Source organism: Podarcis erhardii, assembly GCF_964252035.2.
Source record: "Podarcis erhardii genome assembly, chromosome: 5".
NCBI classification, from domain to species: domain Eukaryota; kingdom Metazoa; phylum Chordata; class Lepidosauria; order Squamata; family Lacertidae; genus Podarcis; species Podarcis erhardii.
The window spans coordinates 65,432,213-65,459,416 of record NC_138509.1 but is presented as its reverse complement, the minus strand read 5'-3'; the positions used below and the strand labels follow the sequence as shown (position 1 = coordinate 65,459,416).

The following is a 27,204-nucleotide window of genomic DNA, read 5'->3' as shown; positions in this document are numbered from 1 at the left end:
TTTTAAAAAAGTGTTGTTGTTGTTGTTTTGGCCAAACACATAAAGCTGGATGTGCACAAGTTGCTGGCTTACTGTACCATGGAATGCAATCTTTAGATGTCAGATTTTTTTAAAATCAGACATCTCTGCCCCTCTAGGACTCTGTAGGGCCAGATTGTGCTTCATGTGGGTATGTGGAGAATATCTGCAACTTGGGTTTTCATATTCTATATTTAACTTGGATTTTAAGTATTGCTTTGCTTATTCTAAAGCTATGTCAGTGATGCCATAAAGTTATATTACTAGATTAAAGGGTTTTTTCCCCACTTTTGCCAACCATAATTCAGAAAGGACTTTGCTTAAGTAAGATTTTAAAGTTAAGAATACATGCACCTTTGCTGATACAGGCTAGGAGTTCTAAAATTAGATATTGGTCGTGATCAATGACTGGTGGTACATGCTGAGATTGTACAAATAACTTCAGTTAGTAAATGGTAAGGTAAAGGGACCCCTGACCATTAGGTCTAGTCGTGACCGACTCTGGGGTTGCGGCGCTCATCTCGCTTTATTGGCCGAGGGAACCGGCGTATAGCTTCCAGGTCGTGTGGTGAGGTAATTGTATTTCTTCTCAGAAACAACATATCTATGGCAATCCACTTCTGAACTCTTGGCACAGTACAGCAAATTTCCTGTTAAAGCTTCCTACTGAATAGATCAGTTCAGTTACTAAAATCAAACAACCTTTTCCTTTCCATTTGGAGCATTGCACAACACCCATATTTTATTCAAAACTATCATAATTAAATACAAGATTGGTCAAATGCAGGTGCATTTTCTAGATGTGCCTGTTAACTTCCCCAGAGGCTTTTCTAGTAGCTGTTGTTCTTAAATATGTTGTATGTTTTGAAATTAAGTAAAATATTCAGGATTTGTTTGGATTCCATGCCCTTCTGTTTTGTAAGTACTTGTAGGGTACTTCCCTGTGAACATCTAACATTTTTATTTAAATAGTATTTTTTAACAACATCATAGTTTTTCTGTTTTGCACACATTAAATTGCCTTCATTCCCAATATGAGATTGTTCCTGAACTCTCAAACTTTTTAGGTAAGTCTGAACTTGTTATTTATTCTTAGTGAAATATAGTTAAAAATAAATTTCACAATACCATACTCAGCTTCTGTTTATCTCCAAGCTGTGAAGTTATGGACTGGCAAGGTTATGCTGATTGAAGTTGGGACTGATATGCATAGCAGAAAAGAAATGTGTTGAATCAGCTGGTTAGTTTCCAGTAGTGTGGTGGTTTTTTTAAAAAGAATTCAGAATGTGGACAATGGATGGCTGATCTAGAAGTTGTAAGGAACCAGAGATTTGCTCTGCCTCTTGATTGCAGACCTCATGGAAGACCTTGGGCTTGTGTGTAGAAAGATTTCTTTTTTTATTATACTCCATGGGGAGATCTCTTGCACTTCCTTAGTTCTCATAGTGTATTCTACTTTCTTCTGAGAAACTTGTCATAGTTCAAGTCTGTTTTGTTCAGTATTAAATCATCTATGCTACAGAAGATGAACATTTTTGTTCACCCTAGTCATATCTTGTGATATCGTTAATTTTGCTAGTTTTATTATTATTTTTACTGTTTTGCTCATTTCCCACTTCTCTTAGTACAAACCTGGTTGTTGGTAGAAAAACTTGCCTAGAATTCCAGTTTTTAAAATAAATGTGCATGTGTGTTGCAGATTATAGCAAGTAGCAGCTGATTGCTTCGGGGTCAACAGGCAGGTGGGGAGCAAATTCACAAAGTGAATGTTCCTCTGACATTAAGATACATTAGGGAAAATCAAAAATCTGTACATAATAGGTAGCTTTTTTCATAGTTGCAGAAACATCCATGCAAGTGAGTTTGCTCCATTGTACACTGATAAAGTATTTGACTGCACTTTATGGTACATGGGTATGTAGTATTAAATATTCATATTTTAATCAGATATACTCAAAGCATTCTTAACTGACATTATTATAGGTTTATAATCATTCTGCATTTAAACATATTTATTTTGACCCAATTAAAAATAAAGGATGAGTTGATTGATGGAATATGCATTGACAAACATATACAGTTAAGCTTTGGCAGAACTGTCCACACATAATTTATAATGTTGTATCCATTGTAGAATTGAGTATATAATTTGCTATTAAAGCAATTTCTTTTTCTAATAATTATTTACCACTTGACTTGAGTAGTGACATGCTTATTTTGCAATCTGGTTCACTTTTAAATTCAGTTTACTAACCTTAAAAGACTAATGAATTTCCTATCAGATATATTCTTATGGATGGTGTGTGTGTTATGCCTTTAGAAGAGCATTAATTAAAAACCTGTTGGTAATTCATTCCCATTATTGTCATTTTGCCGAGTCTTAAGCGTTCAGGTATTACATGCAATAGTTAGGCTTTCATTGCAAATGTCTCAGTACTGATTCTCACAGTGGTCACTTATCTTTAATATTCAACTCCCCAACCAATTAATGCAGTATATATACTTGTATGCACATGCTGAATAAATTAATATTGAGAGTTTTTTGCAGCTCTTCATGCTTAACTTCAGCTCCAGCTAAATATTTTACTCCTTGTTTGTGAAATTTTAGGGGGTTCATCCACTTAATGAAGAATTTGATTTTCAATGGTTCATCAGTACTTAAGATCATAAGAAACAGTTTGGCATATTTAGGGCCAAGTCATAGCTTTAGTATGTGGAGCACATAAAAAATACAGTATTGGCAACTGTATTGGCAACTGACTGCAAAGGTTCAGAACATACTGGACATACATATAGTAAAGCTTTATGCTTCAAATGATTTGTGCCTTAGTATGATGCGTTTCTTAGTACAATTGATACATATTCAGGAAAAAAATACATTTATTGGACTGGAAATTCTTACTACAACTTTTTGATCATGATCATTTTTATACTCCAGATGTTTGTTTTATACTTTTTGTTTTCTGTTGAAATTATTGATGATATATCTACAAATTTGTACTAATTTGAAATTGTTTATGCAATAAAATGAGGAAGTCTTTGATATGAATGATAAATTTGCTTTCACCTTTCATTAACGGTTTTGTTTTTAAAAAAGGCTTACTATTTTATTTTGTAAGGCTGCCTTACTTTGGAAGTGTAGTAGCTCTTTATAATGCAACGATTTATTCTGGAATACAACAGCGAATTTATCTTGAACCATTTTTACTCTGTTCTTTCTTTAAACCAAGCTGGCCATGATCATAAGTTGTTTTAGTCTTACATATTCTATGAAAATCTATAGTATAAACTATATACACAAACACAAGTAAAAATCTACTTAGCTTGTTTCAGGCAGATTAGTCCGTGAAGCTCACCAACATTTAACTTACGGGATAGGCCATGAAATATCTAAGTAGCCTATGCAGATTAAGTGTTCTACATATCCAAATATTTTATGGTCTCTCTTGTTTAAAGCTGCTCTTTCATTATCCATACTTGATTAGCATTTTTGTTTGACAGTATTGCTTTAATTTGCACAGTGAACTACATACAGCTGGACCCCTTACATACAAGAAACCACCTGGGATTTGGGATCAAAAATCCTCAAAACTTGCTATAAAAAAAGTATTTCTTCAACAATTTTGACATTTTCATATCTTTCTCATTTCTTTGTTTTACAACGCAGGCTGTAACACTTTAGTACTATTCTACATACAGAAAGTTCCTACAACACACATTCAAGTGCCCTGTGTCCAGCTATTTAGTACTTGATATTCAAGCATTGTTGGCACTCAGTTGTGAGCTCTGCACATTCCCAGTTGGCTGAAATTTTGACACCAGTATTAACATTTTCCTCTTTCCTAGCAATATTGATATCTTCAAATAGTCAATTTTTCCTCTGTGCTGGTGTCACTGAGGGCAGATTACAATAATTCATAATACGGGTAATGCCTACTTGTAGGGGTTGGGGCACCTGCTTTCCTCCAGAAATTGTTGGAGTTAGAGCTCCCATCATGGTCAGTGACCAAGGTTGGAAATTTTATTCCAACAACATCCAGAGGGCCACAAGTTCCCCACCACTGGCTATTCGGAGGCACTGGCCCTCAGTTTGAATTAGCATTGCTTTCCATCAGTGATTCCCAAGCCAAATATAGCTACCAGTTTTGTAGTTGAAGAGGGTCATTTTTCTGACAGTTCAAATTTAAGTAAAATGCATCCTGATGTAGGAAACAGTATATTGACACAGTGGTAGAACTTCTTATTTAAATAGTGCTTACTATACTACCTGGAAATATGATTCCTCAGAAGGTTAATCCTTAGGAGTAAAGCTGATGCACTGGATGCAACTGTACTGTAATGACAATCGTATTATCAAGGGCCCTTTTTATTTTCAGACACAGAATATAAAAGAGGTTCATCATATTTTGGGAAAGGAAATGCACCCTACCTTCTCATTATAATATTGTTCCATTTTTAAATGCTATTTGGGAGTGTTAATAACCTCTTTGAGAGTATCTGTGTGCTTTTGGTATCGTGCTATGGAACCATACAGAGAATTGTGTTCTGTAAATATGAATGCACAGAACCAGTTCTTTAACTACCATTGCAGGTAAGTAAAATATGCACCTTAGAACACATGGCATGGGTAAAAATGCTATTTCAGTTTACTAGTGTGCAAACACTTCGTTTGCATATACTACTTAGGGGTGAGAGCAGAAGATGTTACAATTCCTCTTTTTTCTTTTTCTTTTTTTTCTTTTTTGCAAAAAACATCAAGATCTGGGGGTTTCCTTACTTGGTATCTGTGTGGCACTTGCAGATATGCTATTTACTTTTGTCTCTGTGCAACCGTGAATTCCTTCTTTTGTACTTGTCTATACCTGTAGCAGTCATAGAAAGGGAAGACATAAGGCAAAGAATGAATTGCTTTTCTTTAAAGGCCTCAGCCTCTTATAAGAAGGGGCTACGGCATCAAGGTTTATTTACAGCTTGAAGTAGCAAATTCTGTTCTTACAATAGGGTCATGGAGAGGAGGAATAATGGCAATGAGTCTTTTTCAATGGGGTATTCAGTTTTAGAGGGGTTATAGAATCCTGTTTTGATTACTCATGTCAAAAGGTTGAACAGCTTGTAGAAAATAGATTTCTGTTCAAAATAGTGCAAATAACATGTCCTAAAAATCAGACTCTTTGGATATTCAGGAGTCATTTTTTCATATCTGCATTTTTTGGGGTTTTTTTATGGTATTAAACCGTGTGTGGGATTGGAATGCTAGTCTGTTGTATTTTTTGAGAAGCTGTCACATTTCTTTTTGAAAGAAGATATTGTATATATACAATAGACAGCTACCCAACCCTCAGTTTTCAGAGACAAGTAGACTGGGTGCATCATTTATGGAGCCGTAGTGTAAGCACATTGGGGACTTGCTTGGTTTTCCGAAGTCGTTTTGAATAAATCACAAATCTACTTTTGCTAAGTTGTGCACTCTTTGAAGGTTCTAGCCTTCATTCATTCACATAAGTAGGATCAGGTCTGAAACTATTGTGAAATCGTATCCATAGTGTCTGCTGCCATTTTATCGCATGCATACTAATATCAGCTAAGTGTATAGCGTCTTTTTAAAAACAAAGCCTGGTTTACTGTAACTTGTAATGTGTTTATACAACTTGTCAGTGCATCAGTGTCCAACAGAAAGGCTGATGGCTACAAACCTTTTGTAGAAGTCATACTTTTAATATACATAAATAAGAGTTTGAGGGGTTTAACATCTGATTGCTGTAGAATGAGGGGTGGGGGTGGAAGTACAAATGGATTTTTATGCATTATTGTGACCTGTACTAATGTATGTATTAATAAATGTAGAATGTAAGTTGTCTGCGGTACTACTGAAACTCACCTGCTTTCAAGAAAATCAGTTTACTTAGCAGTAGTTTGACTTCTAATTTTTCAAATTAGGAAATGCTTGTTGGATGTAGATTTTCAAAAGACACTTGGGGACACCCCCCCTTTAACTGCTGTTAAATTGAAGGTGTTGTGCATTGCATTAGCTTCTCTACAGCTTTAGTCCCACTTCTGTGACATGATTTGCATTCATCTAAAATTAAACAAACCTGCAGCTGAAAAACTACATAAAACTACTGCTTCGAAGTGCAGACCTCTCTGGAAACACAGAAGTTGGATTCTGTGGCAAAGGAAGTTCAGTTTTACACATGGTCAGACAGGCTCATCTACAGACACACACAAAAGGCACCACTAATTATAAGGCAAAAGACTTGCTTCTAAAGTTCATTATGTGCTTTTCATATCCACAACTTTCACTCACACTCTAAACACACGTTTTCCCTCTTTGTGAAATGATATTATCAAAAGTAGATGTGGCATCCCTTCTAAATAACCAGTCAGTTGTCAGGCAGGCTGCAAAGTTGTCTGTTGACTCCCATGTATAATGGGAGGCCTTTTAATAGTCACTGACTGTAAAAATCATGCTGATTTGCATTGTTTCAAAACCACTCCCATCTTTAATCTCACCCCACCCCACTCCCATGATTCTTTTCAATTCTTTTGCTTCCTGCAGAAGATGAGAGGTGGGGCAAAAGCAATTCATCTTCAGAAAAGAAAAAAAGAAAAGAAAAGAAAAGCTGTAGCAGTATTCGTTTATCATATACCTGTTAAAATGCAATGCTGCTAATGGGCAGTGTGAGACACTGGCAGAGCTTTCTTTACTTAGTGTTTTAAGGAAAGATTTCACCCCCACTGTTGTTTCTACAATTGTGGTCATAATGTACTGGATGCCATCTGCTCACAATCTCTCATACACACAATGAAAAGGATATTAACCTTGAAACTGAGCAGCATTTTCAAACAGAGTTTTTTTAAGAGAGAGAGAGAGAAAAAAAAAACATTAAAGAGGAACGGTTTCTGTTGGAAAGGAAATGAAATACTAAAGACTGGGGGAAGTCCAAGCTGCTTCTTGCTTGTATTTGACTTGTACGTTCAAGCAGATTTCCCGTAAACTGCTTTCCCAGCAAGGAACAAATGCCAACAAATACGCTGGATCTTACAGATACGATACTAAAAGTCAGGAGGAGGAGCAGGGGACTGCATGAGCTGATACAATACACAGTAGACTGGCCAAAGAATGTTAATAGTTAACTTCCCTGATATTCTGAATCTCTTCCAGGTGACCTAAGTGTAACACTGTTTAGCTTCCTGAGTTAACCAGTGGGAATGCATACACTTAAACTTCCTCTCCTTTTCGTAATGCCTCCCCTTTTTTTTGGCATTCATTACTTTTAAAAGGCTTTGCTTCCTGAGTCAAATGAGAGAGCAGTCGGTTCCTTTCAGTAGTGTAGCACTGTAGCAGAAGCCTTGCAGCTGGCTGCCCTCCAATTTCTTAATCCCGCTTCAAATAGTGTTGAAAAGTATTATGTGCCTGTTTATTACTGGGCCTTAATATCACTTTGAGTGGATACTTTGGGGCAGTTCAGTGGAACTTTTTTTTGCTGTTTACAGTGGAATCAAGAATAAATGTTGGCCGGAGCACAAAGCTTCATGCTGTCTTTCTGAGGCTGTACAGAATGGAATTTGGAGTGGGAGTGGCAGACATATCTGGGGCAGCACTTACTGGTGTCAGCGTAGGAGCCCTCTCTGGCATTACCCTGTCCAAAACAGCTTTAGCATTGGAATAATAATGATAATATATATTAATTATAACAGGGAAAATGTCAGCCATAATTCAAATGCAAGAAACTTTCAAAATGCATAAGCAGAGAAGCTGTTTTGCATTGAAAGTGAGGGACAATGGGATGAACAGCCTAATTTTGAAGTTTTGTGCTCTAGGTAGCAAATCGCAATGCTAGGGCTCCAGAATGCTTAACATTGCAGTTCGGATCTATGCCATTTATTTCCCATTTCGTGCAAAGCTCCTGTGTTCAAGTCCCTCTTGTGGGCTTCTCGTGAGCAACTGGCTGGCCACCGTGAGAAGAGTGCTGGACTAGATGGGCCTTCAGCCTGATCCAGCCTGATATTCTTATATGATACTGATCATGGAATTGGCTTGCATTAAAACTGAGACACCTTCTCTGTAGAGAACAGTATTCTGTGAAATAGCTTGCTTGCTCTAAAGAAAAGCTACAAGAAATGGAAAATTTACTCTAGCTTGGTAATTGTCACAATGCTAAAACATTGTTTTGATAAGCTTCTTTTTCATTCCTTGCTACATAACAATTACGTTGTGCCGCGGCTGTCCGGACACACCCTCAAACATTACTTGACAAATGAAATAACTTATCTCAACCCAGTTAGTGATGCAACATGGTTTAAAGACTGTAGAGGAAGCTGTATTTAGTATGGGTAGTTATTTAAAAGCTGCTATGTGGTTCCAAAGTCAGGAAGGGCATGCAATCTGCATTCTCCCTATTTCTAGTTTCATATTTCCTATCCATACATACACAGTTTCTGAAATCAAATGTATGCTGAACTCTGAAAACATGGAGCCTTCCCATTTTTGTTCTCCTGCTTTCCATTCCCTGTTTATCAGGGCCACTGTGTCTCTTGTGATCTGTTTGCAGAAAGTAGTAAGAACTCTAACTCTCCAAGAGGAGTATGTTGAAGCAGTATATTGTGGTCTTGATCTGTTTAGCCATAGCAGAGGGAATGGGATTTTTGGTGTTGTAGGTTGCTTTTGTTCAAAAGTCTAAATTCTTAGCTAATTCCAGTTTGACCTCCAGGAAATTGTACCTAACATTTTCAAAGACTGCTTTAAAATATTTGTGGGCTCATTTAAAAAAATAATAATAATTAAGCAAACCAGGGGAGACAACTACTTGCAAGTGTTATGTGGATTTGGCGATGTGCCTGGTGGTATTTTGTTGAAGCAAAACCAATTCTTAACCTCTTTCTCCTCCCAACTTCCTTCCTAATGTGATACTTAGGTCCTCAGCTGTCTTCCTTTGTAATGAAGAGTCCAATGACTCTGAACCCCTCGTTTCATGTGAATATGAACACACCTGGCCAGGGCTCATCTCCTCTTTTGAGTCCTGTTCTGAGCGATGTTGGTGGTGCCAGGATAGAAGAAGAGGATGAGGCAAGGCGTAAGGTAAGGCAAGGACAAGGAGGGTGATTTGTGTTTGTTTCATGAGCCTCTGCTTCAATTTCTGATTTCTTTGTTGGGGCTTATTCACATTTACCTTTCCACACACAGTCCATGGTTTAAACTTCTGTGTCCGAGTTGCCCCCCTCCCCCCTTTTGTTTTTACTCTACAGCTTTCCCTGCAAAAACCCACTCTTTAAATTTCAATCAGAGGAAACACAATCCACAGAAAACTTTGAAAAACAGGTTTTCACAGGGAAAGCTTGGGGCAAAACAAAACAAAATAAACCACTTGGACACAGAGCATTAAAGTGTGGACCTCTGCATAGAAGGAGCATGGCAAAAGTTAAGCATACATAAGCCCTAGATATTAGCAATGTGCAAATCTGCCAGTGCTATGCTATCGTACTGACTTGTGTACTATTAAACTTCCCACACAATGGTTTTTCTTGACCTATGTTAAAATAAATACACGACACTTTGCTACTATAAAACTGCTAGAAGGAACAATCCTTTGTTCCAGCTGTTTCAAAGTGAGATATGAACTAAATGCTTCTCTTTACCTCAAGAGCACCATTTTTGTCCTTTCTGTTTGTGGGGAATAGTTGTACTGTAAAACATTAGAGACAGTTATAGAAAGTACATTAATTCCAACTCTCTGAGTGCTTTTCTGCAGTCTACTAATCTACTATTTCTTGTCAAAAACAGATCCTTCTCTTTAACACATTTTTCAGGTGGGAATGAGCTGGTTTTGTTGTTTAGCAAGCTCAGCTCAACCCATAGACAATTTATCTTATTTAACAACCATATTGATTACTGCTGGTGAATCATGCTGGTGAATCAATCTTGGTGAACATGAAATTAACTAGAACGAAAGGCAAAACCCTTATTTTGCATGTCTAAGCAGGAGGGAAATTAACCATACAATTAGGAGTTCTATCTTCCCACTTTGTATCTTACACTTAGGGGAATTTGGGGTTGGGCATTTTTGTGTTTGGAGTATGTTCCATAATCTTAATCTAGGACTTTTTCTATTGAAAATAATACAGTAAACCTCAAGGTTGTGGTTTGGTGCCTTATCTGAGGTTAGATGAGATGTATTAAAAAGCAAATTTGTGGCTTCCTGTACCCATGTTTCTGTTTCTATAAGGCTCAATGTGACAAAGAGGTTGAAGCTTTTCGATGCAGTGTCTCTCTGTCCAGACACATACAGCCTAGAGGATCAGTGCTGTCGTTGTTGCATGACCCAAATAGTGGGGTGGGAGAAAATGCTTTTTGCATCAGCACCGTATCTGCAGTCCATTCTCCTGCCCATATAGCAGAGGAAAGGGAATATTTCATGCCAGTACCAAACAGATTTGATGTCAGTATGGGACAGTGCTGTTGAGAATGCCAGTTACCATCAATGCCAGGAATGTGCACTACCAGTTGTATCCCATCTGTGAATTAGCACCACTGCCGGTTAGTTCTTACTGTATCTGCTTGGTCACAGGTAACAGTGTGTTTCAAGCAACTAAGTCTAGATCAGGATCAGGGTGTGGCTTAATGAAACTCATATTCACATCTCAGGTTAAGGATTCCTATTGCCTCACCTGAAGAACACATTGGGCATAGTTGATTCAAATATTTCCTTTAAAAGCCACATACTTCAAAGCCATTTAGAGCAGGAGGCTTTGGTTTTGGCTCTCCTTTTATATTGGCACATCTGGATGGTCAAAGTAGTCTTATTATATAGCTCCACCAAGGTTTCTTAATAAGAAACATTTTCTGTTTCATTTATTTGGGATTTGCTTTTATCTTTCAGAGGTACCCAGCAGACAAAGCCTATTTCATTGCAAAAGAAATTCTTGCTACTGAACGAACTTATTTAAAAGACTTGGAAGTCCTAACTGTAGTAAGTGATTTAAACCCACTTTTCCCTAAAAAGAGTTGTTTTAATAGTTGTATGTGTAAATTGTGAGTTGTGTGTTATTGCAGTCCCTTAGCCTCAGGGTAAAATTGGTTATAAACTGGAATTTGCCGGATGAAATATTTGCAAAACGTCTCTTGTGCATCTTGTTTAGAGTATGTGTCTGCTGCCAAAGGACTTGTTTGATATTGTTTAAATTTGTTTGCATGTTGTTGTTTTTCTGGGTTCTTTGATACTTTTTACATTGCTGATACCAAGAACAGGAAGCCAAACATCTGCTTCTTATTTATCTCTCCTCTGCAGTGGTTCCGCAGTGCAGTTGTCAAGGAAAATGCCATGCCTGAAGGTCTCATGACCTTGCTGTTCTCAAACATAGACCCCATCTATGAATTTCACAGAGGTTTTCTGAAAGAGCTTGAAGAGCGGCTAGCACTATGGTAAGTGTTAACAGCATTGTGAAGGCAAACATTTGACTCTGGTCAAAAGGAGTAGAAATATGGTTTCTTTGTTTTAAATTTTCAGGTCTGGCATGCCTATTTTTGCAAAATACATATAAACTTCAGATAAGTTTAGTTGATAGCATACAGTGTTAACCCCTTTCTTCCATTTTTAAAATGATTATTGAGACTCCAATTTGGGCTACAAATTGAAACAGGAAACATGGTTAGTTTGCTGAGAAATGAATGGAAACAGTTTTGGAACTCTTTACTTTTATAGTTACTGTTAGTATGCTTTAGTTTCTACTGGAAATATAGTTATTGTTAGTATGCTTTAGTTTCTACTGGAAAATAATTGTAAGATTCAATTTCCCAAGAGCGGTAGCACAATCTTCTCACACTCTCATTGCAGGGAGGGACGTTCCAACGCTCCCACGAAAGGAGATTATCAACGGATTGGTGATGTCTTGCTGAAAAATATGCATATGCTAAAGGTAGGGAAATAACTCCCAAGAATCTGTGTGTTCCTTCATGTTCAGTGGGCTGATTAATATATAACATTAAATCATTGTTTAGCGATGTGTACTCAAGGAAGGAGCCCAGGCGAAATTCTTGCATGCACCTTTTAGCCTGCTGCTCCTGCATGACTGGACTGAGGTCTTCAGCAGTGTTGACTTCCATTTTCATAGAATCCTGATTTGTTACCTATGAGCCAGATATTGTGGTTTAAAACAAATTCCAGTCTGTTTCAAACAAGCTGCTTTCAAATTCTGGGTCATGAAAGTGTCTTGTTTGGGTAACAGAGTTTGCTTTAAACCACAAGATTTGGTTTGTGTGCAATGACAGCCCGTGATTATGTGAAACTGAAAGTAAATGCTGCCAGAGCCTGTACTCATGGCCACATCTTTTGTGATCCTACAGGAATATACCACCTACCTGAAGAAACATGATGAAGTCCTGTCAGAGTTAGAGAAAGCAACTAAGCGCATAAAGAAACTGGAAATGGTTTATAAGGAGTTCGAACTCCAAAAGGTGTGTTACTTGCCACTCAACACTTTCCTGCTGAAACCCATCCAGAGGTTAATGCACTACAAGCTGATCCTGGGGAGACTTTGCAAACACTACGTGCCAGATCATCGGGACTACACCGACTGCAGGAGTGAGTGACAGATCAGACAAATATCTGCAATGCCAATACTCGACACATTCTGTATTTTCATTTTATGTTGCTGACTGACAGAAATTCAGTTGTCTTGGTAGAAACAGTACAGTCGTAGCTTGGATCCTGAATGCTTTGCGAGTCAAATGTTTTGGCTCCCAAATGCCACATACCTGGAAGTGAGTGTTCCCAGTTTGTGAACGTTCTTTGGAACCCAAACGTCTGATGTGACTTCCGCAGGTTCTGATTGGCTGCAAGAGCTTCTTGCAGCCAATTGGAAGCTGCACCTTGGTATCCGAATGTTTTGGAAGTTGAATGGACTTCCGAAATGGATTCCATATGACTTCCGAGGTACCACTGTCTTGCTACAAAACTAGTTCATCTGGTTTCAGTTATTTTTAACCTCTAGCCTATGTCAACCTTTCCCAGGCATTCTGCAGATATAATATACAGGGCAAAATTGGATATCATGGATAAGTGTGACATTGGACCAGCTCATTACTGTCAAACATAAATGTGGCATTCACACGTGTGAATGACACATATTCTGCCTCCTAGGAATTATTGTGAAATTGAGTACTATAGCAATTAAGAATAATGGAACAGTCTCAGCCTTAACTTTTGAAGAATTGTTCTAGTGAAAGTTGTAAGCAAAGAAATCTGCACAAAAAGCCCAGTACATGAGTAAAACTGCCCACCATGAGGATCTCTGTAAATAATAATAATAATAATAATAATAATAATAATAATAATAATAATAATAAAAGACAGCTGAGAAATGTGGGTTACAGTCTCAGAAGCCAAAATAGAGTTATTACACATATCTCTGTTACTGTCCCTGGGCTTATATACTATGCTTGCTTCCAAAATCTCTGTCTTCCATTCCTTACTTTTCCACCATCTTCTGCAAAATATGGCATTCAACAGCATACAGCCCCTGATACTGCAGGAAATACTGCCATTGTGACTAGTAGCTGTTGATACCATAGCATTGTTGGAAGGTTTGGGTAGGTCTAATTAAAATGGCATGGTCTGGTATGTTTAGGCTAGTCTGTCCACTTACCAATCATTTGGAGATTTCTGTGATTGCGTCTTCTCTTAAATAAGTACATGTAACGTTCCATTTTTCCTTTTGGAAAAAAGCAATGTCCATACACTGCTTCAATTTGGCCTGTACTTTTATCCATGCTTCTCTGATTGGTTGGTTTGGAGTAGACCTTTTCTTTTGTAATTCCCTTCTGCAGATGCACTGAAAGAAATCACAGAAATTACATCACAGCTTCAAAACAGTCTCATCCGTTTGGAGAATTTCCAGAAGCTAACAGAGTTACAGCACGACCTGCTTGGCATTGATAACCTTGTAGCAGCTGGCAGAGTAGGTAGTTCTTTCCATATTTTAAGACCTGTGTACTTCAATTGTTTCTGACCTTTCTTCTTGCTTTCTTCCTTTATGGGATGATGGCTTTAGAAGTTTTACTGGTTTATTTCAGAACTAGGGAAATCCAGTATGTTATTTCCAAATAATAATAATAATAATAATAATAATAATAATAATAATAATAATAAAATTTATTTATATCCCGCCCTCCCCAGCCGAAGCCGGGCTCAGGGCGGCTAACAACAATAAAATAATACAACATTCTAAAATCATTTCATTATAAAATTAATTCAAATCAAATTGATGGCAACCATTGGGCTAGAGTTCTGTGAAGATTGCCAAAGGAGGGAGTCAGGCTGTGCCCTGGCCAAAGGCCTGGTGGAACAGCTCTGTCTTGCAGGCCCTGCGGAAAGATGTCAAGTCCCGCAGATCGGAGCCACAGCCGAAAAAGCCCTGGCTCTAGTTGAGGCAAGCCTAACCTCTCTGTGGCCTGGGACCTTCAAGATGTTTTTGTTTGAAGACCGTAAGTTCCTCTGTGGGACATACCAGGAGAGGCGGTCCCGTAAGTACGAGGGTCCTAGGCCGTATATATCTCAATATTGAAACTCTCATAAATAACCATTCAAAAATTGTATTTGCATGTACTTACCGAGATGTTTTTAAGGTTGACAAAACAATGTGAGAAAAGGCTCTTTGAAGGGCCTTCATTTCAGGGATCGTAGGCATTGTTTCAGTTTTCCCAGTCCTTCAATTATTGCTGATCCACAGAGGTAACAGGGACCAGCACAAGTATGATGCATGCATGGGTGTGCAGGCTCTCTTCATGTATTCATTCATCATGGACAAATCCTCAGGAAAATAGTACTTGCCTCTAAGACATTTTGAGGCCTCTTAGTTGTGTACCACAGCACTATAAAGAGCTTTGGAAACTGGACAAACATCCTCCCACTTACGCATGTTCTACTCGCGTGCAACTGCATATATGTGCAGTGCCAAAAAATAGATAAATAGACTCATATAAATGAATATAAATAAATATAAATAGACTCAAATGGCAGGAGTCAGCTGGAGAGTTCTTGACGCTTGTAAAGAAACCCTCCCCGGAGCCCAAAGAGGACACCAGATAGCACAGAAGAAACCCTGGGGAGACTGGAGGCACAGCAGGGTTTTGTGTAGGCTGCTCAGCCTCTCTGCCAAATGGCTGATACCTGGGGTAGCGCAGCAGCAGCCATGTTCCAGTGCATCCTCCTACCTCCTGCCAGCCCCAGAGCTTAAACTCACATTGAAGAGAGAATTGTATGGAGAGAGAGTGAGAGTGAGTGCTGGAGAATTGGGGTGGGGGGAAGATTTAGAGGCTTTTTAGAAGGTACTCTCCACTTTACGCAATTTCACTTATGCGCACAGGGGCCCAGAACATAACCCCTGCATAAGTTGGGGGATGCTTACATTTTATAAATGGAAGAGATGATCACATAATTTGTAGTGAGCCTGGTCATTCTTACTTTTAATAGAACACTGAGTGGCCAAGTTGTGACAGCCTAGCTGTTTTAAATAAGTTTGCTCTGGTGGCCTAGATGCCTTTTGTAGCTTAGTGGCACACTTCCAGCAGAGAACTGGAAGTGGTGCTGCTGGTGATGAGGGCAATAATCAGAGCAGAGGTGACTAACCCACAGCCCAGATCTGGCCAGCCAATCCGTGGGAAGTGGCCAGATTTATATCCTGGTGTGGTCGGGAGGCAAGGCAAGTCTGTCTGCTGCAATTTTAGTGTTAAGCACTATCACATCAAGAATAAAGATAAAGCCTTTGTCTGCTCATTGCTCTTTAAGAGTAAATGGCAGCATTACCACGCATGCATGCACACACACACACACACACACACACACACACTCACCTCTCTCTCTCTCTCTCTCACACACACACACACACACACTCTGAAGTGGGGAGAAATGTTTTGTTTTTCTTTGCACAAACCAGTCTACGCAAAGTAACAGGCAGTCTGAGTGTGTGTGTGATCTTATGTGTGAGAGAGGGGGAAGAGTATGGTGTGTGCCTGTATGTCTGGCATTGTGCTTACTGTATGTGTCGTGAGTGGGGTCTGTATGTTTAGTACATGTATATACACTGGCAATGTCCACCACTGGCATGTAGGCCTCGGAGAGGTGGGCGACTGTAAGAGAGTCCTCAGGCCGAAAACCGTTAGCCCCAAGCCTGAAGTAGAGAGTGCTGCATTTCACAGAAGAGCCATCAAATGTACTAAAGCTTTGTATATTTTTCCCCACAGGAATTTATCCGGGAAGGCTGCTTATACAAGCTTACCAAAAAGGGTTTACAGCAAAGGATGTTCTTTCTGGTGAGCTGATGCTTTTGATCAAGATTTCAACTCGTAATGAGGTTTCTGGAGCCCATTCCCCTGTAGTAGTTTGATTGGGATTGGTCAAGACTTAAGTTTCGTGTACATATTCTGAGGAGTACGGCTTTGTTATTTGAGCCTCGGTTGTTTCACAGCCAAAATATAAGGAAGCCTTTGTATACAGCATGGAACATTTCAGGAAATGTGAGGCAGCTGCATAGGTAGGTCCCCAAACCCTGACTTGGGGCTGGATCCTCAAGAGATAGATAGCAGAATGGCCCTTGATCAGTAACTGCTTGTCATGATGGAACAGTAGTGGACTCTCCTTCCTTGGAGATTTTAAAGCAGAGGTTGGATGGCCATCTGTCACGGGTGCTTTAGCTGAGATTCCTGCATTGCAGGGGGTTGGACTAGATGACCCTCAGAGTCCCTTCCAACTCCAAGATTCTTTTGAGTCTATGATGGCTCTGTACTTCATCCAGTATTGAAAGCAGAATGCCTCTGAATGCCAGTTGTTGGGTAACACAAGTGGAGGAGTGTTACTGTGCTCATCTACTGCATGTGGCCTCGCCATGGGCATCTGGTTGGCCTCTAAGAACAGTTTGCTGGACGAGATGCATCTTTGATCTGATCCAGCAGGGTGGTTCTCATATTCTCAATTTGCCGTGTGGGCAACTAATTTGTATGTGCTCTTGTTCCTCATCAGATTTTGATGTTGTCAGGATCCGTTCCTTAAAGGAGCTCCCAAAAGAAAAGAAAGTGGGTTCTGTTAGTTGAGCAGTCTCTTTGCTTGATCCTAATTATGCACAGAAAAACTACAGGGTTTTTTCCCTTGGTGTTGAAGGACTCTTTGTAATCATGTATGAACTGAAAACCGGTTGGTAATAATTTGTGCCCTATAATTACAACGAGAAACTGTAAGCATAGTGTAATGCAGATATCTTGAGTGGATAAAAGTTAAATACTTTTACAGAGAAATATAACAGACAGTGATAGTTGGCTTTGTTACTGTTATGCTTTACTGTGAACCACTTGCAGCACAATTTAAAGAGAAAACTTACATTGGTTTGCAAATTTATTTGGTTTGCAAATAAAGCTACAAAGGCATTTATCCAATGGTTGTATGTGTGGAGGGCAGCTTGCCAACAAATTTTGCTATTTTTCTCTGCCCTCTCTGTGGCCTCTGCAAAGGTTTGGGGAGCCCCCTGAACAGTGTGAGCTGTATTGTTTGGGGCTGCAATAGGAGGGATAAATTGTGCATGGTTCCTCTGCCTGATTCCAGGCAATTTCAAATTCCTACTGCAGCCCCAAACAACAGTTCCAGAGGAACCCCCAATTCAATGGAGAGGATTTTCCGAGGAGCTCAGGGGCTCCAGAGCAGGAGGAGAGAAAAAGACAATAGTTGCTTGAGCTGCTTTCTACTTATGCACTTTTTGGGTGTAACCCAAGGATTGTGACAAAAGATAGAATTGCCTTTTTTCCTAGTACCTAAATGATTTTGTAAACTTTTCCTTGCCTCAGTTTTCAGATATGTTGCTCTACACCAGCAAAGGAGTCACGGGTACCAATCAATTCAAAATTCACGGTCATCTCCCTCTTCATGGGATGCTGGTGAGTGATACATCACACAGCAATCAAACATCAAAATAATAAAATGTGTTTCATGTTAACCTGGGCTTCCTCTTTATACTGAACTTTTAAGGGACACTTGAGAAATGCGCAATTCTGGTTACTGTAGTTTTTCTCCAGTCATTAGTAGACATAGATTTCTGTGCTAGATTTAAGTAGTCAAAAGAACAAGCACTGCCAGTTTTTTGGCATTGGAGTAGCTGGGAAGATGAGAGAACTCTTGATTGTGCTTTTGCTATTTTCAAGGCTAGCTGGATGTGCTAATTGGTGTTGCTTCCACACCAAAATGCTACATTCCCTCCCTCTCCTTAATGGAACTTTTTTTTATGTGTCTGTGTTTGATTTTCAGCTGATAGTCCTGGATCCTCCGGTGAGTAATAAGCCAGTGACTACTATGCTTAGCAGCTGCTGAAGTGACAATGCAATTGTAGCTGATAGTTTTCCCATTAGAAACAAAATAGAAACGAAATACTTTTAATGTAGCTAGTTGCTGTTGTCACACCATTTCTTTTAGTGTAGATGTGTGTGCTGTTGCTCACTGAATGATGAAGAAATTTCCTTTATTGTAGGTGGAAGAGAGCGAAAACGAATGGTCTGTCCCTCATTGCTTTACCATTTATTCAGCTCAAAAAACCATAGTAGTGGCAGCAAGGTAAGCATTTTCTCAGTGCTCAGTTGTGAAAAGGTAGGAGTGTTAAAGCACTGGTAAAATAGGCATCTTTCAGTGTGTGTATATGCCACTATACCCCAGGCTGCACAATGTGGGAGACCACACACTCCCTGAGTCATTATGCAGTCATCTGTTGAGGCAAAATCTGATTTCCCCATGGAGTAGTGCTCTAAGCTTACATTAAAGTGCAATAATATGTTGCTTCCTCTCATCTTTATGAGACTTCAGATTTCAGGAGGAATAGAAAAAGATTCAAACTGTGTTGTGGTTTTATCAAACCTGAATTTGTGTAGAATTTAAAATTGTTGAGGCAAGCTTCTGCAGTTGCCAGAATGGTAACATTGACTGCAAATTTTGTTATTTCAGTGGGAATTTATGGAAACATGAAATTGCTCTAAGTATGGGGCAAGCAGTGCTTTTCTGGAACCATAAATCACAAACGGCAGCTGAGCTCTGAAAACGTGCTTAGCCATCGTTCCTGTCTCTCTTTTTCAGCACTCGTCTGGAAATGGGGAAGTGGATGGAAGATCTAAATATGGCAATTGAAATGGCCAAGAAATTCACTGAGAAATCAGAAATGTTTCTAGAAAACTCAGTGTGCAATCGTTCTAACAGTGAGTAGCTTTCGTGCCACTTGTGATTAGTGATTCTTGGTTAGTTGTGTGCTCTTCTGGCCTCCGAGATGGAAAATGGTATAGATTACGCAGCCTTCATTCAGTCTTTTTCACTAAGTAACATTCCATACCCTCTCTGATGCTCCAGATATTTCAGGCTTGGCAAATAAGAACTTCCAGCTGTTAAAGCAATAATAATGAAGTTTATAGTGTGTAAACTTTCCTTACCACCCTCTTACACAGGAAAGTATTCATCCTTTTAAACCACAGTTCACTTACCAATCTGTGGAAGTCATTGAAGTAATATCCTGTGTACTCCTGAATGTCTCCTTATCTATGGATCCGCCCCCACCACTGGGCCACTGAAGCACACTGTGGCATTCCTCAGGTGGAAATTATATATTTCCTAGGAATCCCCTTCTGCTACAAATCAAACCGTTCTAGGATGCTTCTGAGTAAACTTTTTAATATTTTCCCCATATAACAGAGTGTGACTTTTTCCTATGCAATAACTTTGAGGTGTCCTATCCTTCAAGCTACCAATTATGAAGGTCATGGATGTGAGAAGGAGAGTAACCCATGCATGCCAATTCCTTTTTTGAGGGGAAGATGCTATTATACGTCAGCAATCCTTGCTGCTATCACTACCCCTGTGCCCGCAGCCTGTTAAATGTTTGCTCCCTTCTCCCCCCTCAGGATCCTCAGATGAGGTATCTCTAGAACAGGAGTCCGAAGAGGACATACATTCTTCTCGTAGCTCCCTGGACAGGCAGAGCCACCACCGTGCCAATACCACCATGCATGTATGCTGGTACCGCAACACCAGTGTCTCCATGACAGATCACAGTGTGGCCGTCGAGGTACCCAGCAGCAGAGCACATATCACTATCACTTTCACTTACCACTCTGTCTGTCTTGGTTGCTGGTTTCTCTGCACTGTATACATGTGTGCGGTTTTAACACCCCCATTTCCTTCAATAACTTCAGTGGTCTTGTGTGAGAGAGCAAATGAATGAGTAACCACAAGACATCTGAAGATGTTCTTTGTATGTGTGACTGCATGTTTCCATCATGTTCTCAACAAGGGTGTGCTTTGGAGAAGAAAAAAGATAAAAAGGGGGGCTTTGATATATCAACAGCTGCCATTCATACTAAAAAGCTAATGAAAGAAATCAGCTTTGGGGTTATGAAACCAAAAGTTTGTGATCTTGCCCACTGAGAACCCTGTTTTAGGTAAATTTGTTAAATCTTTCTGACTTCTCCCCAAAGCACCGTGGCCCCTTGCACTGCTGATCTTAGGACTTACAAATAATGAGCTTCATAACTTTTTTTTTTACTTTTTTCATACTATTTCTTTTAACAGACCTTTTCGTGTACTGCCCTTTCTTGTTCTAAATCACCTTTTTCTTTCTTTTTCTCTTTGCCCTGCACCCTCTCTGCTCAGTTTTCTGCTCTCTTGCTGTTTCTCCAGAGCTTCCTCCTCGCTATTTGCTGGGCCAGACTCAGCGGCCCAACACAATCACCCATGTTTGCTGGTACCGGAACCAGAGCCTATCCCTGTCTGATTATTTGTGTATGATTCAGGTAAAGCTGCTTCACTCACTCTCAGTATTGATAGGATCTATGAAGACGGTCATTTTCTACTTGTACCATCTCGTTATAGCTCTCTTAAACACTGTTCTCATGTGCAGAAACAAAGATCTAAAATATTGGAATGAATGGTAAGACATCCTTTAAGTCTCTTGCAGAAATCAGCCAAATTAATCCCTTTATTAAGAAGAACCCTGGATACACATGCCATTGTTTTGATGCATTTCATTTATCCTGTAGATTAGATCACAGCAAGTTAGGTTCCTCCTCCTTCCAGTGGGGCTTACTCTTCACTTTACCAGCATGTTAACTTAAAAGTGGCATTGCTGCCATGTGCTCTGCAGGGCTTTTTACTGTGTGCTTTCCCTCAACATTTTCTGTCTTCTAGTTGTATTATCTCCTTAACTAAGAATGCAAGCTGTGTGTGTTGCTTACTGGTTCTTAGCATGTTGTAGAGGACAAAAAAACGGGACTTGAAGTCGCACAGTTAACACAGCATGGACATGAATCAGTTGCATCCATAACTGTTCTACCCTTTCAGTGGAGGAAATGCAGTACGCAGAGTTATCACTCTGTGAAAAAGGGGTGTGTGCACAAATGGACATTACATTAGTAGCTGGCATACCTGAGAGAAGACACCTTGGTGCAGGATGCCCTTCAGAAGTTGCTAGACACCAACTCCCCTCAGCCGCAGCCACTTTGACCAATGGTGAGGGGTGATGGGAGTTGTAGTCCAACATCATCTGGAGGGCACATTGGGTTCACCTGCCTTAGAGCCTTTTTAGTATGATCAGGAAAAGCCTGACTCAAACAACCTTTAGTGGAAACAATGAAATATCCTATCTGGACTGAGTGGATCTGAACGGGGAGTAGGTAGCTCTGCCACAGAGCAGGTGTTCCTAAACTGCAGTCTGTGGACTACCTGTGGTCCATGAGGTTTTTGCAGGTGTTCCACAGCATGGCTATATTAAACAGACATTCAATGGAATGCAAATTGTAATACAATAAAATAGAATATAAGAAATAAAAGCAAGAAAAATGCAATTAAAAACCATACAGCATCTAGCATGGCACATTACAGTTACTACAAGTGGAAAAACCAGTTAAGAGGTTTTCAAGTTTCGGAGCCACTGCTACAAACTGAATAAAAAAATAATGCTGTCTCACTTCCCACCTCCTTAAAAACCTGGGGGTCAAATGCTTAAAAAAGCAATAAATAAAAGGACTGTTGGGGCAATTGGGGTGTTTTTGCTGGTCTGCCAGTAAAATAAATATAACATACACAATGCTTGACAAGCACTCCAGTGTTGTAGTTTCAGAGCAAAGAATCCCAAATAATTTGTTGGGGGGGTTGTAATTTTGAATGGCTCCAAATTACACAACCATGGAGTTGGGTGGTGGCTTTATATTGCTTGGTCATTAACTTCATCACGGAATAGCCAATAAATGTCTGTGTTACACACCCGTGCTCCAATATTGGAAAAATATGGAACTTTTCTAACTGCACTTGGCAAATTATATCACCACCATAAAAAGGTAACTTTTATACTTCTTGCACAAAATATCTAAGTGTACAAAAAGGCTCTGAAGCAGTCTTTCTCAAATTCAGTCATCCCCTAGAAAAAGTTATTTGTTTTTTGAATCTGCAATGCAAATTTAACAATAGGTTTTTCTTGAGCGGTTGTGGAGAATGACTACTAGTCACTTACACTATATTTTCCTCTCTTCCATGTAGAACCAGCTGTCAGGATACCTACTGAGGAAATTCAAAAACAGTAACGGCTGGCAGAAGCTGTGGGTTGTTTTTACAAACTTCTGTTTGTTCTTCTACAAGACGCACCAGGTAAGATGGATGCGGCACAACTTCAAGATGGTGCTAGGCATACATAGGAATGAGATGCAATATGCCTTGTGAATCCATTCTTAAAGGCTTTCTTCATTCTTTGGTACATTTTGTGAGTGTTGCCACTGTCAGCAACGAGTTGAATGCTCCAGCGCAGCTTCAGCCAGTAGTCATTGGCACATCTCTCTGGCAATTCACTAGGCATCGCCAGACCACAGTAAACTAAAATTGATTGTAATATGAATAGCATGTCTGGTGCTCTTTAAAAGCACCTAGTTGGAGAAAATTGCAGAGAGGGTTCCCAATTATGGCTTTAGTTAGGCTCTCCAGCCGGCATACAATACCTAGAACTTGGGAGAACTAGTTCTCTCTGACTGGTATATTTGTGCTGGCTGGGAACTGAGGGTTTTTGTTTTTACTTGTAACTTCATGTATTAACTCAGTGGTACATGGTGGGTTTTAGTACAGGCAGTGAACATTTTGTGCAGGGGTTCCGTTCCTGACCCCTGCGTCTATTGGCGGAGCGCACATAAGCCAGCTCTGCCTCCATTCTGCTCTCTTCTGGGTCCGAAAGGACCTGTGTGTCAGTGGTCACGTAGCAATTGGGCGCCTGCAGAATGGTTGCTGCCTGTATTTTCTTTGTAAACTGCCCTGCAAAGGTGGTTGAAGAGTGGAATGGACATCTGTTAAATAAATAATAAAACTTGGCTGTTTTTTCAGGATGATTATCCATTGGCCAGTTTACCACTTCTTGGTTACACTGTCAGCACACCCGTAGAGGCCGATGGCATTCAGAAGGATTATGTCTTCAAACTGCAGTTCAAGTCCCATGTATATTTCTTCAGGGCTGAGAGCAAGTACACCTTTGAGAGGTAAGTGTGCTTCCTAGAAATAATTTTCAAAATGCATTTGTTACCCCCAGTTACCATTTTGACAAATGTTCTCTACTAACTCTCCTGCTAATGAGTTGAGGAAGCTGCTGGAATTTCACACAGAAGTCATGCTTTCTGTGGCCTTGCCTATATTAATGAATGAGATAACTTTTGATGGGTTCTGCTAACTTCAAAATCTGTCAGTGAAAGAACTCTGTGCAAAAGTAGCTCAGATTGAAGTTGTACATATATGGAAGTTTGCATATCACCTGAGAAATGCTCTCTCTCTCTCTCTCTCTCAACTCACCTGGAGCAGGTGGTAGAGAAGTGAAGGCCTAAAACTATATATATGGAAAAGCATCCCCCCCAGGCCTCCCCCCCCATTTTTCTAGTAAGGGGAGGACTATTTATCGCATTAGGAAATTGCAATTCCTCTATATTGTAAATATGTACCACTCAAATCCATATCTGTTTGGCTAAGCTCACACATACCATATGGTTTAGTGGAATGAGCCTGAGTGAAGCCTTGTTTTAGCAGTTCTTACTGGTAAAAGTTGATGACTGAGAGGTTGTATGTGGTTGCAGGCAATGTGCACTGCGATCAGTGATGGGACCTGTCTAGGCTTTACATTTAAGATTCTTTAGGAAGTTGTGCTTAATGTCCCAAACTTGATGGTCCTTCTCCATAAAGATATAACTGTGCAAAATCACTAATGAATAGCACCACTGACTCTACTGAGTCTTCACCATCTGGGCTGGGTGAGACAGTAAAACTACTCATTGGCAGCAGGAAAACCAGGAGGAATTTTTTTAAAAATTAAAATTTAGCTTGGGGAGACCCTTCCTTTTGAGTTTCTGTGCTCTTCATAAAAGTGATCTGGTGTGCATATTACTCATCTAGGCAGTGGAAAAGAGGGGTATTAACTGCCAGTCCCCTTCCTTGTGGGTTAGGACTCCCTTCTATAACTCTCCCTTTGCACTATAGTAACAAACCTAGCATAATTGAACAGACCTTTGTTCAAATTATCAGGTGACTGTTGGGATACTGTGGCTCCTTCTTTACAGTAAGTTAACTTTCAAGTGTTAGTCTGAGTGTTAATCTTACTAAAATCCTCAGCAAAATGGAAAGCGAAATATTCCTACTAAAAACTATTATGTAGCACATTCAAAGAATGGTAGTGAGTAGGTAACGAACTAGGGCCATGACAGTTGACTTTTTTTCTCTTGTCAGGTGGATGGAAGTAATAAAGAGAGCCACAAGTTCTCCAGGGAGATCCAGCCTCTGCCTTCCTAAAGATGAAAAGGAAAAGAAAACAAACTGACAGAAGCAGAGCTGGGTCTCTGTTGTAAGTTAATTATTTGCAGTATGGGGGAAAGGAGCCTGAGCATGATAGTAGTAAAAGGAACCCATCTGCCCCCTCCAGTGGCCAAGTTAGCTGCCTCGTGGAAGATGGTGAATTTTGCTTAGTGTAGAAAGCTCTCTCATCCAAAGGGACTGCAAAGACTCTGGGGAATTCAGTTCATGAAAAAAATGTGGCTGCTGGATTTACATGACTTGCTTCTTTTGTTGGGGTTTGGCCAATGTTAGTTCTCTGGCTTTCAAGTGGTTTTCTATTATTTGTTAATGCTCAGTCTCAACTAAATAATCTGTGTGCAACTTGTTCTTTCAGCCTACCAGCCATACATGCCTCACACGCTGCAAGCAATGTTCACATTAATTTTAAGATGGAATTTCTCCTCACGGTAGAGCGGAGTGCTTCAGAAAATTGCCAGGAAGCAACTTCACCCTTGTTACTTTCTCAGTGCAAACAAAGTTGAAAGGATTGTTTTTATTTGGGTAGTGGGCATGAGAAAAGAGGATTCCACAGTCAGTTTGAAGGGGTAGAAAAGTATACAGAAGATACTGAAGTATGCAAAGATGAGGATAGCGGACCTTTTAGTGTGCAGATAATGTTCTGAGTTCTCTTTCTGTTCTGGGCTTGAGAGTGGTGCTTGTTATGTTTTGGCTAAGTTCTTTTAAAAGTTATAAATATGCATACAGAGAGTTGGAAAGGAAAGGCAGCTTCAGCAATAACCAGTCCTTGTTTTTATTACCTCAGCCAAAACATCTATCGTAACAGATGTCCAATAAGCACGCATGTGCAGCTGTAATAAAAGCCTAGTATTGTTTGGGGGTGACTAACTATGGAAGGGTTTATTCCTTCATTAATGACACACCTCTACTTCTTAGTTCCTTTGACAGTGACAGGCTAGGGTGGGGGGAATACTCAGGGACTTCGTATGAGAACTGGTGCAGACATATATTTAAAAGTGCATATTCAGGAATTAAGGCAGAAACAAGTACTGCACAATGGCAAGATAATTGAAATCCCCCTTTTCTCTATAGTGCTATTGTCCCGAGATCATGGAGGCAGAGCCTACGCGTTTTATTTTTTAAGTTCATATACTTCTTTCATGGGGCAGATAAGGTTTATCACGTTACCCTTGGATAGTAGTAGAAAGTAGTCTGCTGGTTTGAAGGCGGTCTTTACTTGTCATGTTATACTGTGTTGAGCAATGTGGTGATGGGTAGTGTGCTTTAGAAGAAACTGAGGTTAAAAAAAATATTTATATATTGAACACTGCGTTTTGAAGTTTGGGCAATTAAAGGAGGGGCAGGACATGGGGAAAATACAGATGTCTTTATTACTCCTCATATTGACCCTTAAAACTATGTAGGTCAGTCTTTTAGGTAGAAGGTTGGGGTTGGTTTCCCACTTAGAGGGCAAAGGGAAGGTTTGTTCCTTTTTTTGTTTGACATTGTCGTTTATAAGGAAGCTACAAAGTGCTAAATATTCTTCTCTACTATTATGGCCATTCAATATACATTAATGTATTTTTTATTTATTAGTGTCTGTTTTTGGAAATAAACTATTGTAGATCTCTAGATGGCTCACAAGCAGTTTGTCATAACCTAATTCTTATTCCGTTCAGAATTTTCAATATAAAAAGGACTCCCATCTCAGCAGTGCCCACATTCTCATTTCAAATGCATAGTTTTCCCTATTTTATTAACTTAAGACCTCTAGTGAGCTGTGGCTAGCCTACAACTGAATCCTGATCAAGGCTTAACCAAAATTGTCCACGACAAAAAACACAACTGAGAGTTGAAGGGGGCCTTGTGGGCAATCTGTTTCAAGCCCCTGCTTGTCGTAAGAAATCCTACAGCCTTCACAACAGATGGCTGTGCAGCATCTGCTAGAAGAGCTCCAGGGAAGGGAGAGTCTACCACGCCCCCTAGGAAAATAATTTTACTGTTGAATTGCTGTTATGTTCAAGATGTTTCAGCTAATGGTCAACTGAAAGCTCCCCTCGGATGAAATGTAGTCCTGTCCTTTGGGGGCACCAAAGTACAGTTCCTTTTCCTTCCCTGCAGGTATCTTCTCCAGGTTAAACATACTCAGTTTTTTCAATCTTAGCTCCCCAGCCCCCACCACCAAAAAAACCTGCTCTGATTTATCTTAGTGCAGTGCCTAAAACTCTCCCAACCAGTGTGTGGATAGGCAGTGGCGTAGCGTAGGTTGTCAGCACCCGGGGCAAGGCAAGTAATTTGTGCCCCCTAACCCTGGATTTGCGCCCCCTAACCCTATCCCTAACCCTAACCCCCAGATGTTGCACCCGGT

At 39.8% G+C, this 27,204-nt stretch overlaps 1 protein-coding gene across 7 annotated transcripts in view; it reads left to right on the top strand.

Annotated features, from left to right (window-relative positions):
• The window catches only part of FARP2 (FERM, ARH/RhoGEF and pleckstrin domain protein 2), a 64,101-nt gene extending 37,633 nt beyond the window's left edge, over positions 1-26,468 (top strand). For 2 of the 7 annotated variants that reach the window (XM_081864100.1, XM_081864101.1), the window contains exons 14-27: positions 8,934-9,097; positions 10,896-10,985; positions 11,304-11,437; positions 11,850-11,931; positions 12,359-12,596; positions 13,841-13,971; positions 16,256-16,324; positions 17,846-17,935; positions 18,523-18,605; positions 19,119-19,237; positions 19,934-20,097; positions 22,563-22,670; positions 23,391-23,542; positions 24,774-26,468. In XM_081864100.1, coding sequence (XP_081720226.1) covers positions 8,934-9,097; positions 10,896-10,985; positions 11,304-11,437; positions 11,850-11,931; positions 12,359-12,596; positions 13,841-13,971; positions 16,256-16,324; positions 17,846-17,935; positions 18,523-18,605; positions 19,119-19,237; positions 19,934-20,097; positions 22,563-22,670; positions 23,391-23,542; positions 24,774-24,864 — 1,715 coding nt within the window. In that variant the 3' untranslated portion in view covers positions 24,865-26,468. Of the gene's footprint in view, positions 1-8,933; positions 9,098-10,895; positions 10,986-11,303; positions 11,438-11,849; positions 11,932-12,358; positions 12,597-13,840; positions 13,972-16,255; positions 16,325-17,845; positions 17,936-18,522; positions 18,606-19,118; positions 19,238-19,933; positions 20,098-20,681; positions 20,822-22,562; positions 22,671-23,390; positions 23,543-24,773 lie in introns of those variants that run through there. The other 5 variants (XR_014157080.1, XM_081864102.1, XM_081864103.1 and 2 more) reach the window with 5 other exon arrangements.
• Positions 26,469-27,204: the final 736 nt, after the last annotated feature.